This window comes from Natrix helvetica (assembly GCF_964273705.1).
Source record: "Natrix helvetica genome assembly, chromosome: 6".
Taxonomy (NCBI): Eukaryota; Metazoa; Chordata; class Lepidosauria; order Squamata; family Natricidae; genus Natrix; species Natrix helvetica.
In genome coordinates, this window is record NC_138553.1 from 80527479 (window position 1) to 80552109 (window position 24631).

Consider the following 24631-nt stretch of genomic DNA (forward strand, 5'->3'; position numbering starts at 1 on the left):
GGTAGCAATGGCAAACCACTTCTGAAAATGTTGCCATGAAAATTACAGGGATTAGTGCAAGCAGATTCTGAGAGTCAAGATTGACATAAAGGCAAAAAAGAAAAAAAAAGTCCTACAAATAAAAAGCAAAAACTAGGAAGTGAAAGTACTGCCGTCTTGGATTATCTTTCTATAGGTATTATAATGCAATAAAACTTTTAACGTGTGCAATCTACCTATTTATATCATACAGGTTGATGTATGTAAATAAAGTGTGACTAATGATTCAGGTATGGTTTCAGAGAATCTTTTAAAATAGAGGTAAAATAAAATCACAATTTCTTATGCTAAAAATTCCATAAAATATATCAATAAAATATTTCAACAGTTGTATTTACAAATACACAGAACATTCATACATTATGTAAATGCACATGTGTATGTGAATGCTTAGGTTTGTGTGTAACAAGGAAAATGTTTATCCTTTTATTATTTTCAAAAGTCAGTCAATATTTATCAAGAATCTAGCAAATAATTTTAACCAGATCAAGAACAATGCATTTGTTTTGCACTGAAGAGACTGATTTTCATGTAGAAAAAAATTAAAATGGTTTGGGACCCCTTTACATTGGCCGTATCTGATTGCAAAAAGTTTTTTAAAATGTACTTTTCATCAATAATACAGAATACATTTCCCTATACAGTGAGAGCAAACATTGATAAAAAGTTGAGAATAATATGTGTACGTGTTCCCTGGAAACATTCTACAAATATATAAAATCTCATTTGCTAATTTATGACAATTTTGATTTCAAATTCCTCCCAATAGCACTACTGAACTGACTAAAAACTGAACAACTGTTACAAACAAAAATTGAATGCATTCCTGATCTTTCTGTTCTTTTGCTCAAGCAATCTGAAATTAAGTAAATTTTCATTTAAATTGTTAATTTAGTTCCTTAGTTCTAAGTGCACTTCCCTTGGGAACTTAGCCTGTTGGAAATTAGCCTGTTTCCTTATATCAAATCAAAGAGAATGTCTGTAACTCAGGGTTGAACTGAGGGATCCTTGGTATTTTCTGAGCTTGGTGGTTTTCTTGCAGACATTTCATTACCCAACTAGATAACATCATCAGTGTTCTAGTTGAAACATTGGCAAGCAAATAGTCAAACTCAAAGAGCAAAAAGGACCTCATTTTTTCCTTATATTTTGTGGCCCTCAGGCACAACCTTCTACAGAATGCTTACAAGCGGGAAAAGTGACTTTTTCAGACATACAAACAATTTTGCAAATCTTTATTTATAAATCTTTTATGAAAGGGATAAGTACAGAAAGATTCTCAGCCCCAGAAAATCTGTTTATTCTCAAATATTTCTCCTGAGTATATATTAAACACATTAAATTAATGCTCCCAAATCAATATCCAATTCCAGAGGCACCTGCAGGGAAGGGATTTAAAAAAAAAAATCAACACGATCACAACCATATGAACGAAGCCCCGCCCCATTCATGAGTGGCACTTCCACAATTTGCATATCAAAGGAACAGAGCTTTGATCAAGAGGCCAAGAGTCTAATTTTTCATTTCCATGCCGATACTCCTTTCCAGTTGTTTAGTTTTTAACCTGCACATCTACACTGAGAACTAGTATAATGTTTTGCGTTACAATGATTCTGTGCAGTGGAAACACAACTTTAGACCTTAACTCACCGGGCCTGAAAGATATATTGTTTTACTGCAGCCCTCCCCAACCTTGGTGACTTGAAGGTATATGGACTTCAACTCCCAGAATTCCTCCCCTTGGGGAATTCTGGGAGTTGAAGTCCACACATCTTAAAAGTTTCCACAGTTGGGGAAACACTTATTTTATTGCAAGGAACGAAATGGCGCTTTGTTCCAGAACAAATCATTTGTAATTTCCAGAATAGCATAGCCATGTATTTGAGCTGTTTGTGAATAAGCATTAATTAACAACTAAAAGATGATTTTTTCCAAGAGTAAAATCATAGACAAGATATACAGTACGTTGCTCCAAAAAGTGTCAAAAATGGAATTGGGTGTAACAATGAAACCCAGTTTATAATTTAAAAAAAAATCGAGTCCATAATATTGCACAGTTCTGCTCCTTAATACAGTTCAGTCAGTGTTTCTAAACTTCGGCAACTTTTAAGATGTGTGGACTTCAACTCCCACAATTCCCTAGGCAGCTTGGGGAATTCTGGGGCTAAAGTTGAGAAATCTTAAAAGATGGCGAAGTTGAGAAACAGAAGATACACTATTATAGGGATGGCTAACCTTTTTCTCCTTGTGTGCATGCCCACAGCCATAAGGCAGTGCGCCCCGCCTCCCTGCACATGTGCTCACGACCGCCCTGTGTTCTCCCCACTGCTCTGCGCATGCACTCAACCCCGGTGCTCCCCCCACGCATGTGCGCGACCCTCCTGCGCCCCATTTTGGGACTAGCAAGCCTCCCTGAAGCCTCCTGGGACCAAAAATAGAGCATGGTGGAAGAGCTGTACCCCCGCACGGTCCATTTAGGGGCTAGCAGGCCTCCCTGAAGCCTCCTGAAACCAAAAGTGGGGCACGGGGAGGGGGGCGCACTGCGCCCACCCGCTCCCCCATCCCCACGCATGTGCGTGCATCTTGCGCTTGTGCGCGGATCTCACACATGCATGGTGGAGCTGAGCTGGATGAAAAGCTCAGGTGCCTGCAGAGAGAGCTCCGCCTGCCATCTGTGGCATGGGAAAAGAACTTTTTGTATTGCTTCAATGTAAAATATGCTGGAAGAGTGTTCTCCTTCTCCGAGAATACTTTTCAAACTAACATTGGTCTCCCTTAATTTAAACCTTGGGGGAGGTGGGGGGGATTCAGAAACTTAAAAGGAACCCTCTGATTTCTGTGGAAGTTGATTAAATGCACTCAATGTGTTTTATGTCAGCTTCTGAGGCCAGTTTTGTGCTTCGAGATTATTGCGTTATTTTGCCTGCCACAAACAGTTCCAGCTGAACAGGTAGCAACTTTGGCACCTCTAAGGTCAGCACCTTCTGCCTGCTGTCACCTAAGAAGCCTATGTCTTCCTGCAACATACCTCAAAATCACAATAACGCCTAAATACATATGCGTAAGCACTCCCGGTGCAAAACAGGTCGGCCAATAATTTAAATAAATTACAGGATGCAGGGAAAGAGGGAAGTCTCTTGAATAACATAAATATTTTTCTTCTAGTGCAACAGAGAATGTCCTGTAATAAATTGCTTGAAGGTAGCGATGTATGCTCTCCATGGTCTTCGTGAGCCCTGAGGCTGACTTTTATGAAGCGAGTCTGCGCATAGCCTAGTTTAAAAGGAAAAGGGAAATAGGATTAGAATTCTAAATTTGAAGTGAAAAATGTAAAGAGTAAACAGATGTTGATTCCCACTGTCGCCATATCATGTATATCAGATTAATTGGGTTGACTTTTTCCCCCAAAGAACTCTCAAAAATAGTTTATTGAAGATGCTGCAAATGTGGTGCTAAGAGAACCCAGTTACCAGGACGGAATCTTAAGTTGTCCTTGGTGCTTTTTGAGTTTGGTTGTTTTCTTGCAGATATTTAATTACCCAACTAGGTAACATCACCAGTGCTACGAGGGAGGGGAGTTTGCAGGAAGGAGATGGAGGAGGAGGACTGGGGGGGTCCTTGGTGCTCTCTGAGCTTCGTGGTTTTCTTGCAGACATTTCATTACCCAACTTGGTAACATCATCAGTGCTAGAAGGAAGTGAGGTTTTGTTCTAACTTGGTTCTGAAGTTCCGATGACGGTGACCCTGCTCGTACGGTCCTATGACCACATTTTGGGCACTCAACAACCAGCTCACATTTACGGCTATCCCATAATCCCATGAACATAGTTTACATGTTTCCCCAAAAATGGTGTTTAGTTCCTGTTTGCCACAAAATCAGCCCATAGTGAACTATTAGTTTGCTTAGCAAACTCAGAGTTCGCCTAACAACGGCTACAAACAACGATTGGACATGGGATAACCTGCTTTACCACTGTCTCAACTTACGACTGTAATGGGCAGGCTACACTACGGTCATAGGTACCATAGCTACCAACTACTATTTTATGCTAAAAATCATAACAATGCAGATTTGAAATTAAATCATACCTCTTCTTGGACATCCAGCTGTTCACTCTGGTTCATTTCTGGAAATTCTATTGGTCCTTTGGACTCCTGCATTAAAGATATCTGGACCACAAGAACATAGAGTTATTAATATGACAAATAATAAATTAATTGAATGAGTGGACAATACTGCTCTGCTAAACTATTAAACATAATTCCCTGAAAATTATAATTTTCATTATAACAAAAATGAAATAAATGAAAACCTTTGTAACAGTCATGGTCCTTGAATCTGCACAGTGCTATTTTTCAAAAAAAAATTAAATTGCATTTAAATATCCATTGTTAATATCCTTGGTTTCCCCCACAAAGACAGATAACCAAGTATTTCCTTTTCTATGAAAAAATTGCAAACTATGATTAAAATAAGCGGGGCTTATGTGAAAATATGTTTATGTGCATGTAAATAAAATGTTCTATCCGTAGGCACATAAATAAATATAAAATATGTACAGGCCTTACCTTTTCAGCGAGAGGGTCTTGGGCCTCTCTATACATGGCTTGACTCTGTATGTGTAATACAGCATCGTGAACAGTCAGGAAAAATAATTCTTTCTGAATGTCATCATCAAAAAAGGCACATTGTTCCAATGTTTTAATAATGTTGTCTGTGGGGAAAATATATAATAAAATATTATCAACATCATACAGACAACAATCAGTTTAAATATTCAGACCTGTTAAAAACTCTCTCTCTCTCATCTCTCATCTATTTACCTTCTTTCTATCATCTATCCATGTATTTCTCTGTCATATATCCATCTATCTCTACCATCTATCTGTGTCTCTGTTCTGTCCTGTTTCTCTCTCTCTCTCTCTATCATCTATCCATCCATCCATCCATCCATCCATCCATCCATCCAACCCACCCACCCACCCACCCACCCATCCATCCATCCATCCATCCATCCATCTCTAATTATTGTCATAAAATAGTTTTTTCCTTCCATTAACAGAATAAGTAAGTAAAATAAACTTCTGAAAATTCTACCTTATTGAAGCTGTAAATAGTAAGCTCATGAAAAGGTCTCTTTTTTCTTAAAAAGCAATTTCAAAAAACTCTTTAGAAAGTTTAGCTCCTATTCCATAATCTTATTTCAAAATACTGTGACACAACATAATTGTGCAAATGTATAATGTGTAAGAACAAATATGGATTACAGTGCTTTGGTGTTTACCTAGGAAAATGGGGGCTAAATTAATGTATAGAATACAGGTTGTCCTCGACTTACAACAGGTCATTTAGGGACCGTTCAAAGTTACAACGGCACTGAAAAAAATGACTTACAGCTATTTTTCACACTTAGGAGCTTTGCTACATCCCAGTGATCATGTGTTCAAAATTCAGTTGCTTGGCAACTGACTCATATTTATGACGGTTGCAGTGTTCTTGGTGTCACATGGTTCCCTTTTATGACCTTCTGACAAGCCAGATTCGCTTAACAACCGGGGTCAATAACTTGACTGCAGTGATTCATTTAATGACTGTAGCAAGCAAGGTCATAAAATGGAGCAAAACTCACTTAGCAGCAGAAAACTTTGGGGCAAATTGTGGTCATAAGAGGGAGATTTATCGTGAATTCGGCAATGTTGTTAACTTTCTGGATATAAAAATTGAAGGGCTGAGAATGTAATGAGGTTTGCAATGGGAGGTCGTTAACATAATTACTTTCAAAATTATTTCTTCCAGACAAAACAGATCCTCCACACCATTCTCTGTACTCTGTTCCCTGTAACAAATAAAAGCTGTAATAATGTGCAGAGTTTTATTTACCTAGGTGTGATGCAATGTATACTGACACATCAATTCTCTTGAACTCTTTGACAATCTGTAAAAAAATAAATGATGAGCGTTATTTTAAACACAGCTTTAAAGGCCCATGGGGAACACGAGAGGGAAATGTTTTCAGAATTCATTTTTCTGATTCGGGTATGATTTAAATGTGTGAATCTAGCACACGGAGCCATTTCAAGGTGGCAGTGACAAAAGTGCAAATTGAAAGGTTCGATCGGAATTGATACAGTAGTAAAGATAAACTTTTATGCTTGGATAAATGATAACGACAGAAGAGAAAATTTGTTAGCTCAGAATTGAACTGTGGTGCCCTGGGCTGTTTTCTTGCAGACGATTCCTTACCAAACTAGGTAACATCATCAGTGCTGAATAAGTAACACTGGTAGCCCTGATGACGTTGCTTAGTTTGGTAGTGAAACGTCTGCAAATAAACCGCCAAGATCGGAGAGCACCAAGGACCTCTCGTGGATAAATTGATAATATTGAATGCAATTGAGAGATTTCTTTAGAATCTCTAAACTGGGAATCTCCAAACAGATTATTAAAAACTTAACACCGCATTCTAGGTCACAACTGACCATTAGGATTCCTAAGCATTTGGGTGTCAAAATAGAGAAAAGGTAACAGCATCAATTCGAATGATCTTGGTAGGGAAATTCAACCATAATTCCTCCAGTGTGGTCACTATCTAATTATAGCAGGAGGTTGGACTAGAAGACCTCCAAGGTCCCTTCCAATGCTGTTATTCTGTTCTATTATTCTATACATTTTGAAGCTTGTAGAAATCATGAAAGTGTTACAGAATGATTAATATCCATGTAGCTTTAAATAGAATAACAGAGTTGGAAGGGACCTTGGAGGTCTTCTAGTCCAACCCCCTGCTTAGGAAGGAAACCCTACACCACTACAGACAAATGGTTATCCAATCTCTTCTTAAAAACTTCCATTGTTGGGGCATTCACAACTTCGGGAAGCAAGCTGTTCCACTGATTCATTGTTCTAACTGTCAGGAAATTTCTCCTCAGTTCTAAGTTGCTTCTCTCCTTGATTAGTTTCCACCCTATGCTCCCTCTTCTTTGTGGCAACCCCTGAGATATTGGAACATTGCTATCTTGTCTCCCCTAGTCCTTCTTTTCATTAAACTAGACATACCCAGTTCCAGCAACTGTTCTTCATATGTTTTAGTCTCCAATCCCCTAATCCTCTTTCTTGCTCTTCTCTGCACTCTTTCCAGAGTCTCTGCATATTTTTTACATCGTGGTGACCAGAACTGAATGCAGTATTCCAAGTGTGGCCTTACCAAGGCATTATAAAGTGGTATTAACCCTTCACGTGATCTTGATTCTATCCCTCTGTTGATGCAGCCTAGAACTGTGTTGGCTTTTTTGGCAGCTGCTGCACACGGCTGGCTCCTATTTCAATGGTTGTCCACTAGGACTCTAAGATCACTCTCTCTCTTTTTTTTTCTTTAAAAAAACTTTTTATTTTGTTTATGCAATCTTCTCATCTTTGCAACACCTTACACTTCTTTTACATATCTGATCCCTCTCAAATGATCTAATTTTAACCATAGATCGATGAGGAAAATGAGAAAACAACCTTACCGTTTTCATTACTCTGACGGCTACGACATCCATGAACGAGACAGCCCCAAAGTCAAAAATTAGGCTGTGGAGTGGCACTTGCGGGACATTTACTTTGACGGGAAGTTCTGTGTTCCAGTCCACCTGGATCTCCATTTCTTTGGTTGGAATGCCTGGATCTACAGGATCTTCTGGATCATCGTCAGATTCAAAGCCTTCATTCACAGTACCAGAATCACTGATAATACCGTTCTAATACGGAGAGACGTATAGCATGTTCAACATCTTCTTTAATTACAAAGGTATGAAAATACAGATTTTTTTCCCCTCCACAACAAAATAGTTCTAATCAACTCGTGGCAAAGCTAATAACTTCGTATTTTCTTTACATAAGAAAAGATACTGTCCAAAAACTTTCCTGGGAATAGAATTGATGCCCAATTGTTTAAAAACCAAATCAGTTGAATCTAGAGGCGTGAAGGCGAACCTATGGTGGCACGTAGAGCCATTTCTTAGGGCAGGGGTGTCCAAACTTGGCAACTTTAAGACTTGTGGACTTCAACTCCCAGAATTCCCCAGCCAGCAGAGTTGAAGTCCACAAGTCTTAAAGTTGCCAAGTTTGGACACCCCTGTCTTAGGGTACGTGAGGGATTGCCCTGTCAGCAGCCCAGAAGTTAGAAAACGGGCCGTTTGTGGCCTCTGGAGGGTCTGGGGGGGGGGCAGGGGAGGCCATTTTCACACACCCCGGCTCCTAGAAAGCCTCTGGAGCCCGGGGAGGACGTAAAACAGGACCACCATGCCATCACGTGCCAAAAGCAGGGGGGAGGGCATGCATGCGCGGGGAGGGGGAGTCGCGCACGCATGCATGGGGGGTTACACGTGCATGCGCGGGGGGAGGGTATCCACACGCACGACCCCCCCCTGCGCTCCCCCCCCACTTTTGGCAGGCGATGGGAAAAAAGGTTAGCCATCACTGATCTAGACGTTAAGGCACCGGACTAGAAAGCAATGGTGAAAGTAATTCACCAGGCAATGGTGAATTCTAGTTTGCTGTACTCACAAGAGCTGGCAGGTGGTTTGGGGCCAGTGGTGGGATTAAACATTTTTTACTACAGGTTCTGTGGGAGCGGCTTGGTGGGCGTGGCATGGTGGGCAGGGGAAGGATACGGCAAATTCTTCATTTCCTCCCGATCAGCTGGGACTCGGGAGGTAGAGAACAGATGGGGGCATGGCCAGCCAGAAGTGGTATTTGCCGGTTCTCCGAACTACTCAAAATCTCCGCTACTGGTTCTCCAGAACTGGTCAGAACCTGCTGAATTTCACCCCTGCTTTGGGCCAATCCATCTTTCCAAAGAGCCGCCATGTTTCCAGTGTCTTTCTCCCTACTTGGAACTGAACCCAGAAGGACGTTTCTTCCAACAAAGTAGAACATGGCAGTCTCATCCGACCCATGGTTGCCATTAATTTCATTAGGCCACCTGCCTGAGGAAACCGGTGTATTCTTCGTGCAAACCTCAGCGTTGTGCTACTTCCTCGGCTGCAGCCAGGTTTAATGGTTGAACGAGGTCATCCGATCATTCCCCTTCTTCCAGGTGAAAATTCTCAACCAATGTTCTGCCCTCCCAATTGCGGCTTCTGGCGACATGATCGCCCACGCTGACTTTCAAGTCACATTCCAGGTTTTGCTTTGATCCCAAGTCAATTTTCTTATCTCGAATCTTCTCTGTAGTCAACTTTATTGCCTCATCTAGATGTTTCCATGATTTAATCCAGTGACGGCTAACCTTTTTCTCCTCATGTGCTGATAGGGTGTGCACGCACGCATGCCCACAACAATGAGGCAATGCCCCCACCCCACCCTGCACATGCGCGTGTGACCCCTGCGCTTTCCCGCCCCTCCATGCATGCGTGTGACTTCCCGGTGCCCTGTTTTGGGCCTAGCGGGCCTCCCTGAAGCCTCCTGGGACCAAAAATGGGCCACGTGGAGAGGGGGGCGCTATGCCTCCCCCGCGCTTCCCCCAACCCCCTGCGTGTGCACGGATGTCTCCCGGATGCGTGGCAGAGACCCGAAAATCAGCTGGCTGGCGGGAGATGCATGCACATGAGCAGTAAAGCTGAGCTTTGGGCAACGGCTCGCGTGGCCGCAGAAATGGCTGCATGTGCCACGGTTCACCATCACGGATTTAATCTCTCAAATTTCATCCAAGGATGCTTGATTTAGCCATGCAAGTTATTTTTTTTTTTCAGGGAATGTCCCAGTTTCTTCATGTAGGAATCCACGGCCCACAAATACTTTTGCTCTATGTTGTACTGGCTGTCCTCGACTTATGACCACCACGGAGCCCAAAATTTCCATTGCTAAGCGAGACGCTTATTGAGTTTTGCCCCATTTTACGACCTTCTGTGCCACTGTTGTTACGTGAATCACTGCAGCTGTTAAGTTACGAACATGGTTGTTAAGTGAATCTTACTTCCCCAGCGACTGTGCTAGACAGAAAGTTGCAAAAGGTGCTGTCACACGACCTGGGGACACTGCAACCGTCATAAGTATGAGTCAGTTGCCAAGCACCTGAATTTCAATCATGTGACCACGGGGATGCTGCAACGGCCGTTAGGGTGAAAAATGCATAAGTAACAGTCGCTAAACAAATGGTTGCAAGTTGAGTGTGTACTCCTTCATTCTTGCATAATAATAATAATAATTCTAGATTATTTTGCTGCCTTCTGCTTCCTTTCCCTTTCTTTTCTTTTTTCTTTTTGAATGTGGTTTTTATTTACTTCTTAATCAAATGCAGATCCCACCCATCTCATTCCAAAAAGTGACTTTGGGCGGTGTGCAGTACAAAAATGCCCTTTATATTGTTTTGAACGCTCTATTTTGTAAATATTTTACTTGGGCACGTGAAATTCAACACGAAGCAGATGTACACAGGCAGAGAAAGTGAGAGAAAGGAAAACGAAGTGTGGATAAAAGGGCTGTGGAAATTCACGAGAATCTTGAGACTCGCTTGCTAATTAGATTTTTGTGCCTCCAAGTAATTAAAAGTAAAATTAAAAAACAACAACAGGTTGCATGTAAAATAAGAGAAAAATAATTTCGAGTCGATTGCCCACGATAAAATCCAATTTAAAACAATTGAGTGAAGAATAAAGAATGGCATTTACTTTGGTTGCTTTTAATTTTCCTTTCTTGATTAGCTTCTGTATTTTTCTCAAAGCCTTCAGCCTCTTGTTGTACACCCGGACGGCATCAAATCCCACCTTCAAAGAACAAATTTGGTAATTTTTGTTTTAGTTGTGTTTACACAAGGGGGTAGGAAATGAAACACCTTAATCACAATCCATTAAAAGTAATGAGACTCAATTGTTTTTTATACATTTATATGCTGACTCTCATCCATCCCAGGATTTCAGGAAGAAAACACGCATTCTCAAGCAGTTTCCTAGCCTGTTACCATCCCTTTCCAGGTCTGTCTCCCCCCCCCTCTCCTCCTCCTCCTCTCTGCAAGCCTCCCTCCCTTGTAGCACTGATGATATTGCCCAGTTGGGTCATGAAACGTCTACAAGAATGCCACCAAACTCAGAGAGCACCAAGGACCCCACAGTCCTCCTCCTCCTCTCTGCAAACACCACTCCCTGCCAGCACTGACTTTGTTACCTAGTTGGGTCATGAAACGTCTGCAAGAAAACCACCAAACTCAGAAAACACCAACTCAGGACCATACAGTCCTCCTCCTCCTCCTCCTCCTCCTCCTCCTCCTCCTCCTCCTCCTCCTCCTCCTCCTCCTCCTCCTCCTCTCTGCAAACCTCCCTTCCTTTTAGCACTGCTAGTATTGCCTAGTTGGGCCATGAAACTTCTGCAAAAACACCACAACGCTCACTTACCACTCCCTCTCCCCCCCTCCTTATTTTACTGAGTGTTCTTTTTTTCTTACACTTTCGGTTGTTTTTTGAGATGGGACAAACTGTTTGACTCTCAGATAAGAAAGACAGAAGTTAAGAAAGGAAGAGCTATTAAAGAAGAAATCTTAAAGGGAAGAATTGTTAAAGCAGAGGATGTTAAGTATCGTTCTTTGTGACTGTTATTGCACTACTAATATTAGGGTGGTGAATGTTATAAAAAGAATGAATACTACGTCTGATGAAACGTGACTGTACCCAAAGCAAACACTGGATTGAATATAAATAAAACCAATAAAACATTTTAAAGAAAAGAACGCCACAAAGCTCAGAGAGCACCAAGGACCCCGTAATTCTCCTCCTCCCTGCAAAACTCCCTCCCTTGCAGCACTGATGATATTGCCCAGTTGGGTCAGGAAACGTCTGCAAGCTCAGAGAGCATCAAGAAGTTCACAGTTCAACCCTCAGCTACAAATATCCTCTCCTATTGGTGTCATTTCAACAAACTTCATCCCTGCTAAACTTCACACTGGACACTATTGTTTGTATTATGAGAAGCCCTCAATAGCACCCCTTCAAAAAGATTACTACTTACAGTAGATTTGACACTGCTTCTCAGGCCATCGATGTTAGCATAAAAAATGGGACTTGAAAACTTGAGAATCTTCACTCCTTCAGGTTCAGCAACCTGTTGGAAAAAACAAGGTTTTTAAATAATTATTTTTAATACACATCTATGTCGTCTTTGCAACACTTCTACATCTTTTAAATATCCATTATGTTTCTTTTATCTATACATATATACCTTATACATCTATCTATATATAAATAAATACATCTTTTACATGAATACACCTTTTCCATACATTTGATTCTCTTGTATTTCTTATTTCGTACTATTTTTAAATACAATTATATTTTCCCCTCTTATTAATTCTGCGGTTTTGTACTTATTTTCTGGTCTTTTTTCTTCCCTTTATTGCTTTCCTACTTTTGACCTCTTTCCTCTAGCCATTTGTACCACAAGTTCCATACTAAGTAGTACTCGGATTTCTCTTTGTCTTTTAGCTCTTTTGTGAGTCTGTCCATGTTGGTGCATTCCAGTATTTTTTTTTTAAATCACGTTTTTTTCTGTTGGCATCCATTTATTTTTCCAGTTGTGTGCATATGTGATTCTTGCTGCCGTGATTACGTGTAGTATTAGGTATTTAGTTTTTTTTCTCATAGTTCCCCTTAATTATTCCTAATAAGAATACAATACAATACAATACAATAGCAGAGTTGGAAGGGACCTTGGAGGTCTTCTAGTCCAACCCCCTGCCTAGGCAGGAAACCCTATACTGTTTCAGACAAATAGCTATCCAACATCTTCTTAAAGACTTCCAGTGTTGGGGCATTCACAACTTCTGGTGGCAAGCAGTTCCACTGATTAATTGTTCTAACTGTCAGGGAGTTTCTCTTCAGTTCTAAGTTGCTTCTCTCCTTGATTAGTTTCCACCCATTGTTTCTTGTTCTACACTCAGGTGCCTTGGAGAATAGCTTGACTCCCTCTTCTTTGTGGCAGCCTCTGAGATATTAGAAGACTGCTATCATGCCTCCTCTAGTCCTTCTTTCTATTAAACTAAACATACCCAGTTCCTGCAACCGTTCTTCATATGTTTTAGTCTCCAGTCCCTTAATCCTCTTTGTTGCTCTTCTCTGCACTCTTTCTAGAGTCTCCACATCTTTTTTACATCGTGGCAACCAAAACTGAATGCCGTATTCCAAGTGTGGCCTTACCAAGGCATTATAAAGTGGTTATAGTTCTGGTTTTAGTTCTATTGGGTGTGTAATAATCTCTTCAAGCCAGTCTTTTATTTTTGTCCAGTCTCTTTTTGCAGATGCACACGTCCACCAAGTTTTTATTTCATTTGCTTTAGGTTCAGAAAAAAACCCGGTAAAATGGCTTGTCGCCAGAAATTGTGGGTACTCCATCACTGAAGGTTTTTAAGAAGAGAGTAGACAGCGATTTCTATCGACTTTGAAATAAACCTTACAACATCGTTTCCCCCTCTAAATATTTGAAATATTAGTTTGCTAGACAGTCTTACACTTTTGTATTCTTTGATGTTTTTATATAGATCCGTGCCAGGAATGTTACCAAGTTTACCCCAGGAAGGACTGAAAAAAACAAAATAAAATATTGATCAGGCTAAAGATTTAAAAATTAAACACATGTAATATACAGTAGAGAATTTGTTGCAAACAAGGGTTGTGAGGAATATTCAAAATTTGTTGGAAACAATGACTGCGAGGAATATATAACATTTGTTGCAAGCAATGGCCGCCGAGCCGTAACTGATAACCTAACTTGTCAAGTACAGGTAGTCCTCGACTTACAACCACAATTAGGAGCAGAATTTCCACTGGTAAGCAAGGTGATTGTTAAGTGAGTCACAGCCTATTTTGCAACTTTTTTTTTGTCCTGGTTGTTAAGTGAATCATTGAATCATGCCGCCATTAAGCGAATCAGGCTTCTCCCATTGATTTTGCTTGTCAGAAACTGGCAAGGTCACAAATAGCGACCACGTGAACCCAGGATGCTGCAGCCAGTTGCCAAGTGCCCAAATTTTGATCATGTGACCTTGGGGATGCAGCAACGATCATAAGCTCAAGGACCGGTTAATGAATGACACTGAACTGCCGGCTGAAAGAGATTTACACGAGGCTTCGGCTGAGGACAGCCTGCAGGTTGGTGAAGAGGAGGAACAACAACTGCCTTCTGTGGTGGATCCGAGAGCCCGCACGGCAGAGAAAAGACAAGAGCCAAGGAGATCTGCCAGATTACTTGGGAAAAGGCTCGCCCGTCTTGATGGGGCTGCACTGGAAAGCTATTTATCAAGACAGGCAGAGGGAGGGGTTGCTGGGATCAACGTGTTTGAGTTCTACCAGTATGTTTGTTTCTTGTGTTTCCTGCTTAACTTTGCGCCTTGGAGACTCCAAACTTCTCTTGCCGAGCTCTCGTGGGTGTATTTCAGTTTGGCCTGGTGGATTTCAGTTTGTTTGGTGGACTTATTTCTTGGAGCCACTTTCCATTGTTTTATGGACTATCGGCCATTGCCTTGAGGACTAATCTTGGCCTGCTTGTGGCTGGATTTGGGACAGTTCTGAGGTTGGGAGAAGGGGATTTCTGGGGAACATGATTAATCGCTCCAAACACACACTTCTCTCTGTGTGTGAGTGAGTGGGGCAGCACACGCTGTAACTTCGAACGGTTGTTTGTAAGTCGAGAACTATCTGTAACAGCAAAAGCAATGGCAGCTTTTATAGCACTTCATGCTTGGAAAAACACCCCATCTGTGCAAGGATTTGCAATCATTTTCCTGTCTTGGGTGCACCATTCTTTTTGGAGATTATCATACTCACAACTGAACCCTCAGTACAACTGTTAGCAGTGCGAATATCAACCCGGCAAGCAATCCTAGATCCAATCCAAGGATGATGGATGCTATGCATGTGAAAACCCAGATCATCTGGAAAAGAAATAGATGGAGATGTTAAATAAACCCACTAGGCATTACAGGACAGGTAGTCCTCGACTTACAACACTTCATTTAGTGACCGTTCAAAGTTACGACGTCTCTGAAAAAAACAATTTATGATCGTTTTTCACACTTTGTAGCATCCCCCGTGTGATCAAAATTCAGATGCTTGGCAACTGGTTCGTATTTATGACGGGGTCATGGGATAATGTTTTGTGAACTTCTGACAAGCAAAGTCAATGGGGAAGCCAGATTCACTTAACAACCGTGTGGCTAATTTATCAACGGCAGTGATTCGCTTAACAACGGTGGCAAGAAAAGTGATAAAATGGGGCAAAACTCACTGAACAAATGTTTCATTTAACAACAGAAATGTTGGTCTCAATTGTAAGTCATAAGTCAAGGACTACCCATAGATGGTCTAGTTCTACCTGAGTTGATACATTTCTGTCTCATTTTTATTTAATCTTACTTTCCGGAATGTGAAGAGGTTAACACCGCTTTATTGCTGTTGAAGAATGGCTACCCAATATGGATTTAATGGGGCAAGGTTAGAAAGTTCACAGTGGAGGATTGCACCTTCCTTCTGTCCATTAGAAGAAAGGACTTACTTTCCTCCTAATGTGCTAGTCTTCTCTAGCGAGCATTTATACATTTTTCTGCAGCCATCCTCTTCAGAGCATGATAAATATTACTGAAACTTCCTCAGTAGAAACACACCTATGTAGGAAGCAGAGGTGGATTCCTACCAGTTGGACCGGTTCGGACCGGTTCAGCCGAATAGGTAGCAACTCGGCCACCCACGGATCCGAACCGGTTCTATCGGCGGCGGCGGCACCATCTTGTTTTTTACCTACTGCGCATGCGCGTGTGTGATGCGCGGCCCTGAACCAACCGGCAGTAAAAGAATCCAGAACCCACCCCTGGTAGGAAGGCTGTTTCAGAAAAGTGAAATTAGTTAGAAAGAGTTATTCGTGACACAACACAATCATCCTTGACTGCAGGACGAAGAATGGCAGGACCTGGGGGCGGAGTCAAAAGAGGAAGCTAGCTAGAATCCCTATGTAGCCACAAGCAGGAATGGGCTTCAAACGTTCCAGCAATGGGTTTGCTGTCCCGCTGTCAGCCTCCTGCACCACGATGGGAAAGGGGGCATTTTTTGTCTTCCCCAGATTCCGGAGGCTTTCCTCAAGCCTCCAGGAGGGCGAAAACTGATTCCCTGGGCTTCGGAGGCCCTCTCGAGGCCAGAAACAGGGCCATTTCTGGACTTATGGAACCTCCAGTAGGCCCGTTTTTCACCCTCCCGGAGCCTCCACACAGGCCTTGCATAATTACCTTGCATAATAAACGGGCTGCATGGAGACTCCTGGGAGGGGCAGGGTGCGAGGGGCGGGTGGGCAGAGCCAGCCAGGGGTGGCATTTGGGGGTTTGCTGAACCGGGCAGAATCCTAGCTAGAGGACCGGCCAAACCCGTGCGAACCCCCACCTGCCCACAACTGGCCAGAAGTGAACTAAATCCAGCCTCCCTTGAATTCTGTGGATCCTTATCTAACTCTTAGCAAATTCACAACTCCTAGTTCAGAGGTGGGTTGCCAATTTCTTTACTACCGGTTTGGCATGCTCCTGCGCACGCTCACGCGTGAAACTTCTGCACATGCGCAGAAGCATCCGGGCGGGTGGCCCGAGCCTCCGGCCGCCGCTAATACCAGTTCGGCCAATCCGGGCCAAACCGACAGCAATCCTCCTCTGTCCTAGTTGAGAAGGTTCCTCCAAGTAGGCCTTTAACTATAAATCAGTTTAATTTGACCTTCAGGATTGGCCGGGTTCAGTGGTGGGTTTCCATTATTTTTACTACCAGTTCGCTGAAGCGCGCACGCAGCTTGCACATAACACTTCTGCACATGCTCAGAAGCTTCTGGGCAGGTGGGCGGAGCTCCCGCCACTGCCACTACTGCTTTGCCCGATCCGGGCCGAACCAGGAGCAACCCACCTTTGGTCTGGTTTTCCTTTCCTGACATGGTGATTGTCAATGATCAGAAATTTACTAGAATAATCAAAAAGCACTTTTTTGTCTGTGTCCCCCCCCCCCCCTTCAGAGACATGAGGTTCAGCGAAGGATTAATTATTAAACAAAACGAAAGGCGGCTGCTTAAATGGAGAAGAGATGAATTCAAGCGCAACCAATAACTCTACGTTCTTTGCCAACAAATCGGGACTCACGGCGTCTGCTTTGCTCTGCCTCCACAAACGAGGGACGTCGCAAACTTGCATAAACATCCCTTTTAGGTTTGCAATGACCACAGCTGCCAAAACAGACTACAAAGAGAGGAGAAAGGAACATTATTAGCATGGTTTGGTTTTTTTGGGGGGGGAAAAAAAAGCAACAAAATCCCTTTGAGAGATTCCGAAGAAGATACAGGTAGTTCTCACCTTACAAAAATTCATTTAGTGACTGTTCCAAGTTATAACAGCACTGAAAAAAAGTGACTTTTACCCCCGTTTTTCATACTTTTACAACCTTTGTAGCATCGTGTGATCAAAATTCAGAGTTGAAGAAGCTTCTTGGATGAGAAGCGAAACATCTTCAAGGAAAAAACAAGGAAGTCCAGTTGCCTCCTGAAAAAGTCCCTATGGGACTATAGAGCTACAGATATTCTTTTTCCTTGAAGCACTAATTTAAGGATCCACAACAGTACCTGGCCTGTGTTATTAATAGAATAGAATAGAATACAATACAATACAATACAACACAATACAACAGCAGAGTTGGAAGGGACCTTGGAGGTCTTCTAGTCCAACCCCCTGCCTAGTCAGGAAACCCTCTACCTTTTCAGACAAATGGTTATCCAACATCTTCTTAAAGACTTCCAGTGTTAGGGCATTAAGAAAGTAGAGGAATTTCTGTTTATCAGGAGCATAAAATATTAAATAAATGGTAAAATATATCAGAACAAAATACCTTTTGCAGGGGTTCCAGTAGCTTCCCTAAGGCTACAATAGCAATTAATACGATAAACGCTGAGATTATACCGGCAACCTGAAAAGAAAATATTTGGAACCATCAAGAAAATAAGTTTGTTTTCAGGAATATTTATGCAAAGTGTCTACTTGAAAAACCTTTAGCTATTTCCAGCGTAGATTGCAAGTTTTTTAAATCAGATTAAAAAAAAAAAACAATTCTTGTTGTTGCTATACAAGGAAATGTGATTTCAAAACCCTACTTTAAAACGTGATGTTTGTATGATTTATGTTGATTGCTTATTTAGTATCCATGATTATCACTAAGTGTTGCCTCTATTGTTTTATGATAAATGTATGTTACAATGACTATGACAGTGAAGGCAAACCTTTTCGGCACCGAGGGCCGAAAAGGTTGTGCGGAAACATCGCGGACGTGGGCACATGCTCGTCGGGGCCGCAGTCCAGAAAGCCAAACTTCCGGGTTCTAATGCACATACATGCCCAATGATCAGCTGGCTGGCACACATGTGCAGGCCGGTTTTCGGCACTGCTGCGGGCTCCAAGGGATCAACACTCCTGAAAAGCTGAACTTCCAGGTTTTAGCACGCAAGTGTACCCGTTAATCAGCTGGCATGTGCACACCGATTTTTGGCACTGCCGTGCGCACAAACAATGGGATCATCACGTGTGCATGCGCGCCAGAAACCTGGAAGACAAACCGACAAGGACACACGTGCCGGATGACATGGCTTCATGTGCCACATTGGGCACATGTGCCAGGTTCGCCATCACAGGACTATGAAAATGATCTATCACTATTGCTGTATGTACAGTGAGAGGTTATGCACCGGAGACAAATTCTTTGTGTGTCTAATCACACTTGGCCAATAAAGAATTCTATATTGTCTTCTAACCAGTGGTGGGTTCCAGATTCCGTTCCAACCGGTACGGTTGGAACGGCCCCGGCGTCACCCACATGGAGGCATGCAGAGCCACATGCGTTGTACTTGCCTGCGATGCTTCCGCAAGCCTCCATGACGCTCTGGCTGTTTGGCGTAGCATAGCGCAGGTGCCGTACCTGCCATGCATGTGCACGGAAGCACCAAAGGCTTAAAGGACAGGTAAGGAGTTTAGACGGGTGTGTGGGCCCTCCAGAGCACCGTACCAGAACGGTACCCGGTGCTCGGGGCAGGAGCATCACCTGCAACCCACCTCCTGCTCGCCGGCAACCCACCCCTGCTTCTAACAATCCCTTTAATACTTTGTAAAGGCCCAGAGTTTAATCCCCCCCCCAATATTCTCCTTAACTACCATGACTTCTGCCTTAACTACCAACTCGTCATAAATAAATAAATATGAAAGTGATTGTTCTGATCATCCAAGTCAGATGCCAATGTCCAAATTCAGCGTTGACCCTGCAAACTGACTTTACAGCAAAAGAATAAATTACATCAATTATTCCGTAATCTTGTCTCTTGAAGGACTTCGCCTCCTTTGTGTTATGTTAAAATATGATGCAACTAGCATCAACCGTGAGATGATTTCAGCGGTGGATTTCACATTTTGTTACCACTGGTTCGCCACACATGCGCCCATCCTTCCACATATGTGCTTTGCTTGCGTGTGCACCTTCCACGCATACACCTGGCCTCAAAAACATGCCTAAATAGGATGGCATAGAACTGGGGGGGGCAGCTCCCCTCTGCGATTTCCGCTACCGGTTCGGGTGAACCAGTCCAAACCGGCTGAATACCACTTTCTGAGTAAGTTGCTCAAAATGTGCTCCACCAAATCAGTTCCAAGAATGATGGGCAAGCAGTAGAAATCTCTCCATCCTGAGCCAAATGAAATACCTGAGTTTTTCCACCTGTACTTTCTTGGACCGCAGTGCGAGACAGTGCGGTGGTAGCAGCGAAACAGGAAAAGGCTCCTGAAAAAATATTGCTGATTCCAAAGGCGATAAATTCCTAGAAAGTTAGAAAACGGGAATAAACAAACAATGTATAAAAACTAAAAGAACAACTAAGTCCTTCATCGTACATGGCAACATTTTATTAGGCTTGGAGAATGTACACAGTTGATAAGTGAATCACTGCTGTTGTTAAGTGAATCACCAGCTCATTAAGTGAATCTGATTTCCATCACTGACTTTGCTTGTCAGAAGCTGGCTGGGAGGGTTGAAAATGGGGATCACGTGACCCTCTGACCATCACGTGATACAGGCAGGTTGCCACGCATCTGGATTTTGATCTAAATTATTTTATTATTATTTTATTATTATTTTATTATTTTATTATTTTATTATCTTATTATCTTATCTTATTTTATTATTTTATTTTATTATTTTATTTTATTATTTTATTTTATTTTATTTTATTTTATTATTTTATTATTTTATTTTATTGTATTATTGTATTATTGTATTATTGTATTATTGTATTATTGTATTATTGTATTATTGTATTATTGCATTATTGCATTATTGCATTATTGCATTATTGTATTATTGTATTATTGTATTACTGTATTATTGTATTATTGTATTATTGTATTATTGCATTATTGTATTATTGTATTATTGCATTATTGTATTTTATTTATTTTATTATTTTATTTTATTTTATTATTTTATTTTATTTTATTTTTTATTTTATTTTATTATTTTATTTTATTATTTTATTTTATTATTTTATTTTATTATTTTATTTTATTATTTTATATTATTTCATTATTTTATATTATTTTATTATTTTATTTATTATTGTATTATTGTATTATTGTATTTTATTTATTTTTTATTTTATTTATTTTATTTATTTTATTTATTTTATTTATTTTATTTATTTTATTTATTTTATTTATTTTATTTATTTTATTTATTTTATTTATTTTATTTATTTTATTTTATTATTTTATTTTTCATTTTATTATTTTTATTTATTTGCATGGCTGCTTCGCTTCTTTCATTATTTTATTAATTATTTTATTATTTTATTTTATTAATTATTTTATTTTATTTCATTATTTTATTTTATTATTTATTATTGTATTTGTTTTGTTTTGTTTTGTTTTGTTGTTTTGTTTTGTTTTGTTGTTTTGTTTTGTTTCATTATTTTATTTTATTTTATTTATTATTTTATTATTTTATTCATTTGCATGGCTCCTTCAGTTCACTTCATTTTATTTGACTTTATTCTAACATAATTCATTTTCATGGCTGCCCACCTCTATTAATGGAGGAGGCTCTGTTAATTCTACCGTTCTCTACCAGCTGCCAACTTCAGCTATACATTTTAAAATTCTAACCCCCCTGCCCCCTCCCCAAAAGCCTGCCTAGGCAAGTCCATGTATTTAGTTCCTTAAAGAAAACTTCAGAGTGCAGGGTGTTTCACTGTCCTTTAGGAATAGGGTGCAGTTCTCCCTACCTGGTTTCCATCAATGGCGTAATCGTACTTGGTGGCGTAGACTTTTCCAACCGAGACGGCAATGGCGTAAGCCACAATCGCGATGGAAAAAGACGAAGCCAGCATGTCTCCAAACATTTCCACAGCTGGAGGTTGAGGAGGCAAAAATCTAAAAAGGAAAAGGAGCAGAAGAGAAATGCATGTTGGCTAAAATTGTACAGGTAGTCCTCGATTTACGACACTTCGCTTAGTGACCGTTTGACGTTTCAACAGCACCGAAAAAAGTGACTTGGGACCATTTTACACACTTAAAATGGTTGCCGCATCCCCAGGGTTAAGTGATTGACGTTCAGAGACAGCTTGACAACTGACTCACATTTATGACCGTCACAGTGTCCCAAGGGGGGAGGGGGCTGTCATGTGATCCCCTTTTGTGACCTTCGGACAAGCCAAAATCAACGGAGAATCCAGATTCACTTAACAACCGTGTTACTAATTTGACGACTGCAGTGATTCACTTAGCAACTTAGTCATAAAATAGGGCAAAACTCACTTAAAAAATCTCCCACTTAGGGAGATAAACTTTGGGCTCTGTTGTGGTTGTACTTCAAGGACGACCCATATTTATGACCGTTGCCGAGCCTCAAATTTTGATCACGTCATCCCGAGGGTGCTGCAGTGGTTGTTGGGTCTTGAATATGTGCGAGATCTTTAAATCACATTTTTCAGTGCTGTTTTAACGTAGAAAGGTTGCTAAGGGAGCTACCTATAACTGGAGGTCCCTTGCTTTTCCCCCTTTGTGTTCCATCTCAGCTTTTCTCTCTAAACTCCCGATGAAGTTGCATTTGGCCTTTGGGGTTTGAATGATGGGAGATAAATAATCTGCATTTACCCTCTTGGGATGGTTTTCACAATCCCTGCGTTGTATTTCTTCTCAAAGTCCACCCCGTATGAAATGCCAGTGGCAACGATGGTCTGGAATCAAAAGAAATGAGAAATAAGGGAGTTTATTCATTTATTTAGCGTATGGCATCTACAGAGGTCATGCAATCACTGATATAAAAAAATAGTTTAAGTAAAATATAGATATCTATATATCTATATCATGTATATCTATCTATATCTATTTTTCTTTCTTTCTTTCTCTCTATAGCTATCTGTCTATCTATCTATCTTTCTGTCTATCTATCATTGTATGCCTGCCTGCCTGGCTGCCTACATCTATCTATCCATCTGTCTCTCTCTCTCTCCCTCTCTCTTTCTCTCTCTCTCTCTCTCTCTCTCATCTATCTATCCATCCACCCACCCACCCACCCACCCACCCACCCACCCATCCATCCATCCAAACTATTTTTCTACCTACCTACCTATCTATATCTGTCTATCTATCTATCTCTATCTATCTATCTATCTATCTATCTATCTATCTATCTATCTATCTATCTATCTATCTATCTATCATCTATCTATCATCTATCTATTTATTTTTCTACCTACCTACCTATCATATTCTTTCTTTCCTTCTATAGCTGTCTGTCTGTCTGTCTGTCTGTCTGTCTGTCTGTCTGTCTGTCTGTCTGTCTGTCTGTCTGTCTGTCTATCTATCTATCATCTATCATCTATCTATCTATCATCTATCTATCTATTTTTACTTACCTACCTATAATCTTCTTTCTTCTTTCTTTCTTTCTTTCTTTCTTTCTTTCTTTCTTTCTTTCTATCTATCTATCATCTATCTATCATCTATCTATCATCTATCTATCATCTATCTGATATGTGGACAATGCAATATAGGAGATAACCTATTAAATTAAGATACAACCATGATAAAATCACCATAATAAAGGCAGTTCTCAACGTATAACAGTTCATTTAGTAACAACGTCTCGGGAAAAAGTGACTTACGACCATTTTTCACACTTATGGCCGTTGCAGCATCCCATTGATCAAAATTCAGATGCTTGGCAACCAGTTCATATTTATGACCGTGGCGGTGTCCTGAGGTCACGTGATCCCCTTTTGCGACCTCCCGACAAGCAACGTCAGTGGGGAAGCCAGATTCACTTAACAACCATGTTACTAAGTTAATAACCGCCTCGCTTAGCGACATAAATTTTGGGCTCAGTGGTAGTCGTAAGTCAAGGACTACCAATATGGAGCCATAGAATTGCCATGGGAGAAAAGATGCTATAATCTGAAAAGGCATGAATACAATACAATAGTAGAGTTGGAAGGGACCTTGGAGGTCTTCTAGTCCAACCACCTGCCCAGGCAGGAAACCCTATACCGTTGAATAGAGAAGACCGATCTTTTTCTCCTTTTTTTTTTGAGTTTCTCAAAGTTGTCGGCTTACCACAATCACTTCGATAGGAATTGGAATAGGGATCTTGTGTCTGAAGCGGTCATTAATTTCTTTGACCGCCATGCAAACAATGATGGTCAGCAGTCCGGCCACGAAGTCAGCTATATTGGTGGTTCTAATATTTTGAAATATTTCTATAAGGGTCTAGAGAGAGAACACAAAAGGAAAATCCTCATTAGGACAGGAATGATTCGTTCCGGTTGTGCAAATATTAAGGGCCCAAATTAACCAAACCTGAATGACAAAAGCAGTACTATAAGAACATCTAAAGAGTATCCTTGGATTAATCATTGAATGGGTTGCCTCCAAAAAGAGTAGGATGTATTTAGTAGAGTTTTTCCAGGAGAAACTGTACAGCTGTTAGACCTGTATTCCTGCTTTAACAGAGATTGGAATATATTAAAATCTACCTCCATTCTCTTCATCACATTAATTTATCTCGTTTGTTCCATCTCCTTTTCTTCCTTTTTTAAACTTGTTTTTATTCAACGTTTTTAAATGGTTTTACTTTTGCTTTATTCTTAAATCCTCTTATGGCCATGGGGATATTTGATCTCCAATGAGAAGTAATATAGAATTGCGTTTAATAATCAGTTTTTTTGCCTCCCTCCTTCTTTTTAAAAGTTATGACAGCAAACTTATTCTGGGTTCCATCATGGCTCAAAATACAGATAGCCTTCAATTTACAACAGTTCATTTAGTGACCGATCAACGGCACTGAAAAATGTGACTTAGGGCCATTTTTCATAGTTACAACCTCGGTAGCATCCAGAATTCAGGTCCGTGGTTCATACTTACGGCCGTTGCTGTGTCCCAATTTCATGCGATCATCTTACGCAACCTTTTCACAAGCAAACTCAATGGGGAAGCCAGATTCACTTAACAACTGGGTTACTAACTTATGACCTGCAGTGGTTTACTTAACAATTTTGGCAAGGAAGGTCATAAAATGGGGCAAA

At 40.8% G+C, this 24631-nt stretch overlaps 1 protein-coding gene across 1 annotated transcript in view; it reads right to left on the minus strand.

Moving 5' to 3' along the window:
• Positions 1-2604: 2604 nt before the first annotated feature.
• The window catches only part of SLC26A4 (solute carrier family 26 member 4), a 35457-nt gene continuing 13430 nt past the window's right edge, over positions 2605-24631 (minus strand). The window contains exons 7-21 of the mRNA XM_081958448.1: positions 23664-23816; positions 22203-22285; positions 21332-21479; positions 19760-19873; positions 17905-17982; positions 17166-17261; positions 14830-14936; positions 13515-13584; positions 12020-12112; positions 10690-10785; positions 7546-7776; positions 5921-5975; positions 4609-4754; positions 4129-4209; positions 2605-3312 (exon numbers count right to left, since the gene is read on the minus strand). Of these exons, the coding sequence (XP_081814574.1) occupies positions 3289-3312; positions 4129-4209; positions 4609-4754; positions 5921-5975; positions 7546-7776; positions 10690-10785; positions 12020-12112; positions 13515-13584; positions 14830-14936; positions 17166-17261; positions 17905-17982; positions 19760-19873; positions 21332-21479; positions 22203-22285; positions 23664-23816 (1575 nt within the window). The 3' untranslated portion in view covers positions 2605-3288. The remainder of the gene's footprint in view (positions 3313-4128; positions 4210-4608; positions 4755-5920; positions 5976-7545; positions 7777-10689; positions 10786-12019; positions 12113-13514; positions 13585-14829; positions 14937-17165; positions 17262-17904; positions 17983-19759; positions 19874-21331; positions 21480-22202; positions 22286-23663; positions 23817-24631) is intronic.